The following is a 14240-nucleotide window of genomic DNA, read 5'->3' as shown; positions in this document are numbered from 1 at the left end:
TTTATAAATCAAAACACAAATTTTCTTATCTAAAAAACCTATTTTGATTAAAAATCGAAAAAAAAAAATCATTGAAAACCTAAGTTTATAAATTTTAAAATTTTGAGTTTATTGATGTCTAGATCCTGAATTGATAAGCTATTTCAAATATCTGTGATCATTTCTACTATTTAGTTTTATCCGAAATACCAAAAAATTAAATTCTCCAAATAGTCATCCACTCAAGCACATCAAAACTATTATTTGGTGCCTTCAAAATACTAGAAAGAGAAATCTAAAAGCACGAGAGAGAGAAATCGAGAGCATAAAAGACGAATGTCGAAAAGAGAAATCGATAAAATTAGAGAGAGTAGGATGTTGAGAGAGAGAAATCATAAACACAAATGAAAAAAAATTGTGATGAATGGTTTAATTTATTTGAAATAGTTTCAAGGATATTTTCATCAAGTCATGACTAAATATAACTAAAAACAGTTAAATTTATTTTGATGCTATTTTTGAAATGCTCTTATCAAGAAAGGTTATTCCTCACAATTTTCTCAATATAATATGTTATATATATTTTAATAGGCCCCTAAATAATTTTTTATTAAATTATTAATACAAATAAAAAAAATCCAAAATCTTAGCAAAAAGCTACAGACTTAAGCTGGCATAAAATGTCTGATTAGTGCAGAAAGTAGAGTAAACACAATTGCAGTAGGAAACTACTTCACTAAGTTTAGTTGCAATTTCCTTCCCTAATATGAGCTTAAGAGACAAAGGAAAGCCCTCTACCATTTCCCTAAAGACCTGTGCTGTACAGAGGAAAACAGAGACTCAAGATTTCATCAAGCACGTCTTTTTCTAACCCAAAATCCCTTCCCCAATTCTGCATGGCTGTCTTAAAAAAAAAAAAAACAAAAGAAATAGCCCCTTTCTCAACCGAAGAAGTCCCCAACACAACCGACGCAAAAACACAGCCAATGTAAGAACAAAATCAAAAACCACGTACATATCAAAAGGATTTCTTCGAGAGAAAAACACCAAGACTTTTCTTCTGTTGTTTTGACCATATGGCATGGATGACTTTTCCTTATTAATTAATCAAATTTGGGGGCTGGACGTTCTAGGTTGGGACTCTCCCCCTATACCTTATCATGGATGACTGTTTCTTAAGCAACAAAATTTGGTGGCTGCTATATTAAAGTTCAATGTCCAAGTGATTACTCTTTCCATCTCACATTTTCCGTCTATGCTTGATTTTTTGGATTAAGATAAAATTTACCGCGGTACTATAAATTAATATTAAATTTTGTTAATTGTATTTCAATATCATTGAATTTTGTTACGAGAATTTTTAATGTTGTTAGTTTTTTACATAAATTAACATAATTGATGAAATTTTACCATATGTATATGTATTTCGTGAAATATTTCAAATTTGTTATTTTTGTTATATAAAAATCAAGGAAATTGAAAATACAGTGATAAAATATATTGCATTAACAAAATATTCAGCATGATATTTATATTCTATTATTTTTTGTCCAAAGATCAATGAAATTGAAATTATAGTGGTAACATTCAATGAATTTTAAGTACCCATAGTACGGTGACAAATTTAGCCTTTGTCTCTTGATTTTTTTATCAATCTCAATTGTGGTCATTATATTTTAAATTATTATGTGTAAAATTAAAGTTTTAAAAAAAATTTACAAATTTTATAATTTTATATATTTTGTTAAAAATCATCAAAGTTGAGATCATTTGACTGAAAAAGTCAATAAAAGCAGGTATAATTAGATAGAAAGAGTATTAATCCTTTGTTGTTTGCTTTTTGAAATTACAAAAAGTTTGGTCGATTAATGATGTGTTTAACAAGTAAAGAAGAATATTTCAACACATATCATGGAGAGTCATTGTCAACAAAAGACATGGACCGACTCCCATAACTCGAACAGTGAAACCATTTTCTAATGTCAACCGAATTGCACATCACGTTATATAATCCTTGAAGCCAAGGTTTTATTGATTTCAGGATTTCTTGAGTAGGTTGAGACGATGGCAATGGCTTCCTCAACTCTTCCTGTCCTCTTTTCTGCCATTTTTGTTCACCTTCTTACCCTTTCTATCGCTCAAAAAGAGCTGCGCTATTCTTACTGTGAAAACAGTACGGGTAACGTTTCTGCCAGTAGTCCTTACCAGGACAATCTCAACCGTGTTCTTTCTTCCTTCTCCTCCGACACGGGAAACGACCATGGATTCTACAATGCATCCTTTGGCGAAAACCCTGACCAAGTTTTTGTAAGGGCGCTTTGTCGAGGAGACGTTGAGCCAGATATTTGCCGTTCTTGCATATCAGACGTTAGCAATCTGCGAGCTAGTGTTTGTCCCAACCAGAAGGAGGCAATTTTTGGGTATGATGAGTGTATGGTATTTTACACAAATCGCTCTATCTTTGGCGTTATAGAAACTTGGCCTCGTATGTGGCTGTGGAGTCCAGTCAACGCCTCAGATCCTGCTGGCTTCAGTGCCACTCTGAGGACATTGTTGGATACGTCGCGGACGCAAGCTGCAGCTGGAGATTCTCTTCAAAAGTTTGCAGTAAACGATGAACTCGCTCCAGATTTCACAAGAGTGTTTGTACTCACGGAGTGCACTCCCGATTTATCTGAACAACAATGCTTGGATTGTCTGGACCGGATTATTAAAGAACAGCCAGATTGTTGCACTGGAAGGAACGGAGGCAGGGTCATAGCCCCAAGTTGTAATTTCAGGTTTGAGAGCAATCGCTTCTACAACATAACGCAGACATCTCCACCACCGCCTGGAGGTATATGTAAGCCATGCTTGTTGAATTATAAAATTCAAAACTCATAAGTTTTGATATGTGAGGTCACAATATCTGTTTCTCGCAGGAAAGAAGAATAACACATCTCGAACTGTCATCATCATCGTTATTCCAATTGCTAGTGTGGTGATATTAATCATCTGTGTCTACATCTTCTTGAAAATGAGGAAGACAAGGGAGCAGGATGTTGAGTGTAAGATAAACTTTACGCTAATTCAGCAATTTCTAAGACACAATGCTTTTATAGTTTTAGGATTCTAACTCGATTGAATTTTAATTACCGGATAGGTCCTGATTTCGTCATAATACAATGCTTTTATATTCTTTAGTATTTGACTAGTACTTAGCTCAGCCTCTGCTAATCACTAGCTTGCTCCTCTTCTGCAGCCGATGACGATGAAATTATCACTGCAGAGTCTTTGCAATATGATTTCGACACCATTAAAGCTGCAACAAATAACTTTTCTGATGAAAATAGGCTTGGACAAGGTGGCTTTGGGGCTGTTTACAAGGTAGAGAACCGTGTCAAAATTGTGTTAGGGATAAACATTTCTACTTCTTGGAATATTATGATGTGTTTGACATATATGAACTTTTCTCCAACGCCTATGTTTCCAGGGTAGGCTTTCCACCGGGCAAGATATAGCTGTAAAAAGGCTATCGAAGGATTCTGGACAAGGAGACCTAGAATTCAAGAATGAAGTCCTCTTGTTGGCTAAGCTTCAACACCGGAATTTAGTTAGACTTCTTGGTTTTAGCCTGCAAAGAAATGAAAGACTTCTTATCTACGAGTTCGTGCCTAATTCAAGCCTTGATCGCTTCATATTTGGTATGGCTGCACTCTATCTATGATTTCAGATTTCTATTTAATTGCAATTGAATTAGCTTCTTCAGTTTTTACAGATCAGAATGTATTTTATTGGTTATTAGAAATTAAGCACTCTTGATTGAGATCTTACTTGCATTGAAACACATTCTTGTATGAACGTATAGATCCAAAAAGGAGAGAACAATTGGATTGGGAACAACGCTACAAAATCATAGGAGGCATTGCTCGTGGACTGGTTTACCTTCATGAAGATTCTCGACTTCGAATAATTCATCGTGATCTTAAAGCAAGTAATATTTTGTTAGACACCGATATGAATCCCAAAATTGCAGATTTTGGCATGGCCAGATTATTTGCAATGGACCAAACACAAGGCAATACAAGCAGAATCGTGGGAACCTAGTAAGTTCTGAACATGATAAACTTCTAAATCGTACTCTTTAACTTGTACAAATTAATAATGATAGGGAAAGTAACTTTCCCTAACCCCATGCATGTTTAAGAGGAAAACAACTAGCTATATATGATTATAATTATTTTTTTCTTCTTGATTTGTAGTGGTTATATGGCTCCAGAGTATGCAATGCATGGACAATTTTCAGTAAAATCTGATATATTTAGCTTTGGTGTTCTGATTCTGGAGATCGTAAGTGGTCAAAGAAATATTTGTTTCCACGACAGAGATAACGTGGAAGATCTTCTAAGCTATGTAAGTGTAACATCTACAAAGTATGAACTTTAAACTCACAAAATGTGAATACTGAGTATAGTCCCGATTTCATGTTTCTATTGGTAAATTCTTACAGGCATGGAAGAATTGGAGGGAAGGGACGACGCTGAATCTCATAGATCCTTCCTTGAAGGTATCTTCAAAAGCTGAAATGACACGATGCATCCACATTGCCTTGCTATGCGTTCAAGAAAATGTAGTCGACAGACCAACCATGGCTTCCGTTGCTATCATGCTTAATAGCTACTCCGTCACTCTACCGGCACCCTCTCATCCAGCATTTTTTGTGCACAGCACCATTGAATCAAACCTCTCTTCCTCATCGGTATATACCTCAAGGGTCACGGATCATGCCCTTAATGATGATATTCTTCTGTTGTCGAACAACGAGACATCTATTACAGAGTTATATCCTCGCTAGTGCTAAGGAATTGATATTGGATTCAATTATAGCCATTTTTGTTTATAATAGTCTTAATTTGCAACATGTGTATTGCACATAGATGATTTATAACACATTCATATCACAATTTTTACATTAAAATTTTTGCAAGGAAGATGAGCATTTTGATCTATGCTCAATTTAAATAATTAAGTCAAGTATATAGCCAATTCTATGTTATATTAGGGAGGGGTACGCAAAGCATGATAATACACCGATGAAAAATTTGGATCTTTCCTTCTGTCTCTCTTGTTCTTTGTTTTAGATCAATCAAGCCTTAGGCTACAGAACCTTTAACAGAGATAGGCTGATGACTATTTCCTGGTCTTATTTGAAAAAGAAAGAAGAGATTATTGATAAAAATTATCTCATGAGCGGCAGTGCAAGAGAGAGCCTGCGTGGCTGTAGTAGATTGAGAGATTGAGAGAGATCTGTCAACAGTTCGGATGAGTGCTTTCTGCCAGTTCTATATGGGGTATTGGAGAAATATGTATTGTAGAAGAAATTAAAACAAAAGCAACAAGGTCGTGATGCAAAAACAAAGTCAAGTTTCAATAACCAAAAATGGGTTAGAAAAAGAAATCATAGAATGTAATTCTGGTCAAGCACATAACCAGAAAGGTAAAGAAAAAATTATTGGAACAGAAGAGCCCACCACGAATTCAAATTCATCCTTATATGTAAAATAGATGTCCTTCTTTGCATGCATTTTGGCTTTTGGATGTTGGAGGAGAGTGCTATTAATTGAATGTGCCAATCTAGTTTGAGACCGTGCGACTTACGGAAAGAACTTAATGATATTGACATATTCAAAAATATGATACTAGTATGGTTCATTTTGTTCATGTCTTCAGAGAAGCAAATTCATTTTTCGACTCACTTGCTAAATTAGTGATGAGTATAGATCAAATTTTTTCTATGCTTGGTGTGTTAAAATTGGAATATATCTCAGCTTTAATGGAGGATGGCCTGATGATGCTTTGAATGGGTGGAGATGAGGTCACGAGCAACAGCATGTGACTAGTCTAAAATAGCAGTTTATGCATTGGTTATTTTCAGTTTTTTGTCTTCAGCATTATGTCAATTTAGTAACGTGGATTTACCATGTTGAGTTGTGAATACTAGGATATCAGCCACTAATATCATGCTACAACAAAATAGTTATTGGTCGTTTTATTGTTTAGTTATGTATTGGTTTTTTTGGTTTTGTTTTGTTCTTTCTGTTTTGTAACTACTGGAAATATATGCTCAATGAAAAACAAAACATGGTGTCTTTGTCTTCATGTTTTTTTCTCGGCTTGATTAAGTTTCAATGTATTTCTTAATTCATCCTTTTTTAACACAGTATCAGAGCAATTCATGTGTTCTTAAGAGACTAGTGAAACTATTTTTTTTTAGAATATCTAATCTTGCTGTCTCATATCTTCCATTAGGAAAATCTCTGCAAGAAAATCTATGGCTTCAACCAGTTCCAATGTTGTAGCTCCACCAATGTTTAACGAAGATAACTACCCAATTTGGGCAGTGAAGATGAAAGCTTATCTCCATGTGTTTGGCCTTTGGGAAGTTGTGGAATTGGGTGGAGATACTCCAATTCAAAAGCACACAAATCCTACAATGGCACAATTGAAGTAGCATAGTGAAGAGGTTGCCAAGAGATTCTAGGCCCTTTCATGCATCCACTACTATATCTAACTCCATATTCACTGGGATAATGGCTTGCGAGAATCATAAAGATGCTTTGGACAAGTTACAAGAGAAATTCTACGGAAGTGATAGGACTTGACAGATGCAAGTACTTAATCTGTTGAGGAAATTTGAAGTTTTAAAAATGAAAGATAATGAGACTATTAAAGAGTATTCTGATAAAATAATGAAAATTGAGAATCAACTAAGGTTACTTGGGGAAGACCTTCTAAAGAGAAGGATTATGAATAAAGTCCTAGTAAGCCTACCGGATAAGTTTGAAGCTAAGGTATCTTCACTTGAAGAGTCCAAGGATATCTCACGCCTTACTGTCACAGAGCTTGTTAATGCTCTCCAAGCACAAGAACAAAGACATGCTCTTAAGGAATAAAACACGGTAGAAGGATCCTTCATGACCCGAACAAAGGAGAAATGGAGTGACAACAACAAAAAGAATGGCTTGGACAAGAAAGATAAGGACAAGAGATCTGGAGATGGAAAACAAGGCAAACCGACAACTAAGTATCTTGCTTATTCACATTGCGAAAAGAGAACACATCTTGAAAAATATTGTTGGTATCGTCCAAATGTTCAGTGCAGGTCATGCCATCAATTAGGACATGTGGAGAGAGTTTGCAAATCGAAGAGAAACAGACCTGAGAAGAAGGTTGCTATTGCAGAACATCAGGAAACAGTTGATGAATTTTTATTCATGACAAGGAAATATGAAGTTTCAAGCAAGAAGCACACATTGCTGATTAATAGCTCATGTTTGAATCAATGAAATGCAAGTTTACAATTATTCATTACAATCGACAACCTTTTATCGAACACATTTTTTGAAACCTTCCATCGTTCTATTAAAATTCGAGACTGTGATCTTAGCTAGAGAATTCCCTGAGAAAAACTTATCTTTACAAGCTCTTCAAAGAAATCTCATCATCGGAGTCGTTAGTCGTATACAAAATATATATTCTTAATTACAATTGACAATCTTTTATTGAAAGCGTTTCTCGGCTCCTCCCATCTTTTTTGGTAAAATCAAAATACATTTTCTCATCTAGAGATTTTCTTAAGAAACTTACCATTCCATCTTTTAGGTAAAACACAAGAACAAATCCTCACCTACAGAATTTCTCAAGCAAGTTTATCCTTACAAACTTCCCGAAAAGGTCTCATCATCGGAGACATTGTTCATTTCAAAACATATCATGATGTGGATTTCAGTTTATTTAATACAAACGACAACCTTTGTTGAAAGCATAGCTTGAATCCTCCCATCTTTCTGGTAAAATCTGAGATCGCTTTCTCATCTAGAGAGTTTTTTGGGAGACCTATCTTTACAAGCCTCTCGAAAGAGTGTCGTTATCAGAGTCTTTATTTGTTTTTTTTTTCATAATTGAAAAAAAGAGATTCGAACCTTACTTTTTAAGTAAGAGAATAATGTACCAACCAATGAGTCAAATACTTGAGTGCAAAATCCTTATTTGTTGCACAACAATATTTACCCAAAAATACATGACATGAATATTTATACATGAAGTAATAATGGTTTGAAATGGTTAGGAAGTTTATCATTTTTTATATTATCTCTATGCTTATATTTTTGTACTATTATTATCATTCTTAAAATCCTTTCATATCACTTTATTCATATTAACCTAAGTTTAGGGAAAAATAAAATAAAATATTTCCATACATATATGTTTCTTGAAATTTACTAAACTACACTTTTTTATATTTTTTGTTCTCGTTTACATATATTTTCTATGACGGACACACATATTTTCCCATGAATTGACCCATTCTTTTTATTGTATTAACTTTTTTTACAAATATTATAGACTAAATAAAAAAAAATAAAAAAAACAATTAAACAAACTAAATGAAAAAAAAAAGACCAACCCAATACAAAGCCCAACAAATAAAGAGTTCAAGACATTTACCTAAACTTGAGCTAATAAATGTCTCAAGAAGTTTAGGTTGTAAAAATAGGTTTACACCTTTCTTTCTTTGCCCATCTTACTGTCCAAAACAGTCTTGCCAAGGACCAGCTTCAAGCCTGCTGAATCAAAACCCAAACAATAGCCCAAGCCTTCTTCAGATCTTTACTCAACTAAACCCTAACTCTAAAAGGATTGTTTTTTTTGGGGTTGCCCTATTTTTATTCTTAAATAACGTAGATCGGCCTAGATCCAAGCTTCATCTGACCGCAAAACGCCTAGATCTAATAACTTTCTAGACTAAAGAACAAAGCATGAGAGTAGTTAATGGTTTACTCAAGGCCACACAAGACCTGGGACCTTTAAAGACTCAATGGAAACTCAATTGAATTTGGACAAATAATAAATGTAAGTAAAAAATAGAAATAAAATCTAAATCTAAATTAAAATAAGGACAGAAATACAAAAACGAAAATAATTAATTTACATTACAACAAGAAAAGAGTAACTCTCCTCTAGATAAGAAGAGCATTTGTTCATTACACTATTATCTAATAAAGCAAGCCATTAGCTACATAATTTATAATTCTCACACTCCACTAGTATGTTTTACACATTTGCTTTGTTACACGTCTCTCAACTACAACTAAATTTTGTATGTTTGTAGTACAAAAGCAGATCTTATATATAAATTTGCTCTGATAAAGTGTGTGGAAATTTGTGTCACGTGAATATTTGGTGGATTTCAATACTAGGGGGATTTCGAAGTGGCACAAACCGAAGTTCGCCATTGGAGACTGAGTTTGTAGAAGAAGTCAGGGTACTTAGTCTAACCTGAAACTACCAAGCTCAATGTTATCATACCGATTAGGTGCAGCAAGATGAGTTTGATGTGTTTTTCTTTGTCTACGAGATCATTTTTTATGTGTTTTTTTCTTTTTCCAGTATAAAAGCAGATCTTATATATATATATTAATTGAATCTTCTACGTGAGGATTTTTATAATAACTTTGAATGTTACACTTACAAAAATAAAAGAAAATCTTCAAAAAATTCACTTATGACAACACTCATAAGACTCTCAAAACCTGAGAAAAAAAGAAAGGATAAGGAATAATTATGATGGAGTAACTCCATCGTAATGCATATATATACATAACATTTCAAAAATATAATTTATAATTGAATTATAAGTATTTAATTTTTTTCAAAATTAATGTGCTTGCTTTCGAAATTTAATATTTTTATAAAATTTGTTTAATTGTCAAATAAACTATATCATCTTGGAATGAACTACATGAAAAGAGAGAGAGTTACACCATAATATATATGAATAAATATTAATCAAATAAATTTAAAAATATAAATTGAAAAACATGAAAATTAATAACAACATTTGTATGTAAATATGCAACAATGCTAGCACTCAAATATGCAATGATAAAATTGAAAAAATCATGAGAAGTTGAATAAATAGAAATGTAAAGAAAACCTCAAATAAAACTATTAAACATGTAAATTAAATTTAATTTGAAACAAAATGTAACATTAATTCATATCATCTTTTTCACGTGAATAAGGAATGGAACTGAATCATAGTGTGCTTCGCAATCGTCTTATAGTTACATCCACGTCACTTCTTTTTTCATAATAAATCCATCAACAATCTGCAACCAGTTAGATTAATGCAAATACGCCATGAAAACAAGAATGGAAAACCAAAAGAGAATGTAATTTATTAAATTCAGTCATGCATCATCCTCAAACCCCTATAGTATAAAAACTGACTTCAAATACTGTAATTTACGTTACCAAAAACTGACAAACTAAGACAAATACAGTACAATTATGTAAAGAAAATATCAATTATTTCCATTCACAAAATAAAATTAAAGGACAGTTTTTACATTTTCAGTAGAATGTTGTTCAAGGGTGAAAGACAGAATCTTCAAACCAAAAATTCAAGTTGATATTCATGATTTGATGCACTGACAGGAGTTGGAAATGATGATGTTATCAGAGAATAACTGGCATGGTTGATTTGACCGTGGATAGGTTTGTGAATATTTGAACGCCAAAGAAGAAACAAAGTAAATTATTCAAGAGGACAGGAGCTGCTCAAACTTTGTCTTCTTCTTGGGTACGTAAAATCGTCTACCAAGTATATTATTAAAAATATAAATCTATAACTATATTTAAAAGAAGGCTCAAAGGGCTTACTTGCTTAACATTTAACTTCATCTAAGTAAGTCTGTTTAACTAATATTATTAAAAAACTATATTTAAAGGAAACCCCAAAGGCTTTTTTACATAACAGTTGACTTCATCTAAGTAAGTCTGTTTAACCAATATTGTTAAAATTACTATGATGTAATAATGGTAAGTAAGCAAAGGGTGTAGGGTTAACGTCGCCATTGGCCATTGCCACTCCTCTCCCCCTACGCGTCATCCTCACACGCCCTTTCCCGCTTCAATTACAAATCTCATGTTGTTTCGATTCAACTTTCCCCTTTTTATCTGTTTCTCCCTCTATATTTCCTTTCCCTTTTCCAACCTTCAATTTAAATCTAATCACATCTACATAAAGTTTATTACAATTATTAACAAATTCAAAATTTTAACATTTTAAAAGATTGAAAATAAAGTTAAAATCCAAGAGCCAATTACTTTGTGAGTGATTCATCTCTAAGTGAAATTATATTTATACTGTTTAACTATGTGACAAGGTCAATTGCCCTGTCCATCTCATTTCATAAATTTATTAATAATATAAAAACAAAATTCTTAACAACCAAATAAATGAAAATCAATTAAATCAAAAGCATGAACTTGCTTACTTATATGTCAGTATTTTTTTTATTATAGCCATATAAAAGTACATGAATCTTATAAAATTTCCAAGGGGAATGTTTTCAAAGTTTTTTACTTCATCCAATAATTAAAAAATATGTTTCCTCTTAAACACGTAAATTTTGATATTACTGGAGTACTCCATTTGTTGTTATCATTTAAAATAACAACAAAATTCTACGTGTAAGTGTTTTATTTTTTTTTCATAGTCTGGTTAATTTAATGATCTAAAGTTGTATAATCAATTCTGTGCTTCTTTGCTTATGATGAAGCAAAAGAGTGTAAGTGCACAAATTATAGTACTTCTTTTTACTAATCGTTTTTCTCTTTTATATATATATTTATAGCATCTTAAAAATATAATTTTTATATAACCAGTCCATGCAAGCAAAAAAATTATATTTCGATATTTAATCATGCAAAGAATACTGATAAATTAAGAGAAATTCAGTACAATTATATAAAGAAAATATCAATTATTTTCATCGACAAAGTAAAATTGAAGGACGATTCTTTACTTTTTCACTAGGATATTGTTCAAGGATGAAAGACAGAATCTTGAAATCAGGAATTCAAGATGATATTCATGTTTTGATGCACGACAGGAGGTGGAAATGATGATGTTATCGGAGAATACTTATTATTTATTTAATTTAATTATTATTACCATATTTTGTATTTGTATTTTTATTTGCACTTATTTTAACTTTGGTTTTATTTTATTGTTATTTGTATTTCTTTTTTGTTTATGGGTTGATATTAAGCCCAAATTAGGTATTAGGCTTCCTACTTGACTTATTTAATACTCATTCTACTTGACTTGACCTTCCAAATTCATCTCTCTCTGCTTCTAATTGTTCGTTCAATCAAAGTACAATTTTTTGGCCAATGTTTAATCATATACTTCAATACAGTCCATTTGGTATTAGTCTTTCTAGGAGTTTGATTGATATTAACAAATTAGACAACCACAAAGAGAATGAACTACTAATTGAAGAGGGTTTGCCCTTAGAGATTTATGAAAAGTTTTTGTATGTAATAATAAGATTCATTTAGTTGCTGCTAAGAGAGTACTCAGATATGTGAAAAGGACCTTGAACTACAGATTGAAGTTTTGTAAAGCTAAAAAACAAGAGCTTCAAGGCTACTGTGATAATAACTAGGGTGGAAGTTTGGAGGACTCTACCAGTAGGTATTGTTTTTCATTTAGAAGTGCTATTTTTGCTTGCAACTCTAAGAAGCACGACATTGTAGCTTAATCATCTGTAGAAGCAGAATATGTTGTTGCTACTTCAGTTGCAAACCAGACAATTTGGTTGAGAAAGATTCTTCAAGATCTGAAGTTTAACTGTGAACTTACTGCACTCTGGATTGACAACAAGTCTTCTATTTCTATGGCGAAAAATCCAATAGATTATGGGAGGACTAAGCACATTAGAAGTAAAGATCATGCTATTAGGGAGGTAGTTAAAAATGATGAGATATCTATTATCCATTGCAGTACAGATGAGTAGCTAGCAAACATTTTCACCAAAGGGCTTGATAAAGACAAGTTTGAAAATCTGAGAGCTAATTAGAAAGTCTGCAATTCAAGCTTCCAAGAGGTGTGTTGAAGATGGAAGGTTCCCTTCGACATCTGCTGGTGGTTTCCAGGCAGTAGCCTCGTCGGTCCTCCTTCATGAAGGCAATTGTATACTATCTCCATACCATTTTGATATCTCTTTTGCTGTGTGATGCTCTTCTATCGCATTTCAAATCCCATACCTGGTTGGAGGAGGAAAACAAACATACAAGAAAACTTTTTTTTTTTTTTTTTCGAAAAGTGGGATGATCAACTCTTTTTTTTTTTTTTAATTTCTAAAATTGAGTTCAGTTGCGAGACTTCGGTTGAGTTTGGTTTTGTGTATCAAATATCTTATTTGTTTTTAGGTGGTTTTGTCTAAATGTGATCGGTATTCCGTATCAATGATGCGTGTCTATGTAGTGGTTTGATGCTGGTATGTTAGAACTGATTCTTCATCAATTTGTTTCGTCTCAATCTTCAACAGATTCATTAATAGAGAGAGAATACAACTCCATGGTTCTACAAAAATACCCTACAAAACAAATGAGAATTGTATTCTCATAGCAGGGGAGACAAAGCAGCCTCACCAACATGCATAAAATTTGAATCCTTAATTCCCAAAGGGCATGCCACTTGAGTTCCTCAGGACTCCTCCGCAGCAACCGGATGGAATGGTTTTTCCTCTAATTGATCCATCGACATTGAATTTCATTTTATTAGCCGTTGGTGGTACCATGGACGCAACCTTAACTTCTGGTCGTATTTGTCTACCATTTCATGAATAAAATTTCTCTTATAATATTTTTTTATTTTATGAATGTAATACTTATTCATACGATTAAGCATGAGGCCAAAATAGGTTGATCTACTTTTAATTTTCAGATTAATAAATTTTAAGAAGCTGTTAACTTAATCTTATAAATTACATTTATACTCTCTAATTCTTTTTTTATTTTGACTATTATTATTATTGTGAAAATTCACTGAATTTGAATCGCAGGACAAAAGATTATGGATTGAAAATTCAAGCTTGACTGATCTAACATATTATATTTTGCATTGAACAAAGATTTGGGGTGATTTTCTTACATGAGTAGCCAATCAACAGACTTTTCTTCAGTTGTTATGGCCTAATGGAATCGATGACCTTTTCTAATTAATTAATCAAATATTTTGTAGGTTGGAACTCTCCCCTGTACCCTATCATGGGTGACTTCCTCTTAAGTACCAAAATTTGGGGGCTGAACTTTGTAGATTGGAACTCTAATGTTTTGTTGTCTATATCAAAGTTCACATCCAAGTTATTACTCTGTCCATCTCACTTTGTCCGTTCATGTTTGATTTCTGGAATTAAGATAATTTT

The 14240-nt window shown here is 32.7% G+C and overlaps 1 protein-coding gene across 2 annotated transcripts; it reads left to right on the top strand.

Moving 5' to 3' along the window:
- The first annotated feature begins 1981 nt into the window (after nucleotides 1-1981).
- On the top strand, nucleotides 1982-5014 carry LOC110426169 (cysteine-rich receptor-like protein kinase 10). Of its 2 annotated transcripts, none has more exons than XM_021441320.2 (7): nucleotides 1982-2815; nucleotides 2901-3026; nucleotides 3221-3345; nucleotides 3452-3662; nucleotides 3827-4064; nucleotides 4221-4371; nucleotides 4469-5014. In XM_021441320.2, the coding sequence occupies exons 1-7, from the start codon at nucleotides 2044-2046 to the stop codon at nucleotides 4811-4813; spliced, it is 1968 nt and encodes a 655-aa protein (XP_021296995.1). In that variant the 5' UTR covers nucleotides 1982-2043; the 3' UTR covers nucleotides 4814-5014. The 2 variants fall into 2 exon arrangements, with proteins under 2 accessions (XP_021296995.1, XP_021296996.1); XM_021441321.1 differs by having other exon boundaries at nucleotides 2684-2821.
- Nucleotides 5015-14240: the final 9226 nt, after the last annotated feature.

The sequence above is a fragment of the Theobroma umbraticum genome, unplaced genomic scaffold (assembly GCF_002168275.2).
Source record: "Theobroma umbraticum cultivar Fairchild unplaced genomic scaffold, ASM216827v3 scaffold_55.0, whole genome shotgun sequence".
NCBI classification, from domain to species: domain Eukaryota; kingdom Viridiplantae; phylum Streptophyta; class Magnoliopsida; order Malvales; family Malvaceae; genus Theobroma; species Theobroma umbraticum.
The sequence above is the reverse complement of the archived record's forward strand: the minus strand, read 5'-3'. Positions and strand labels throughout refer to the sequence as shown.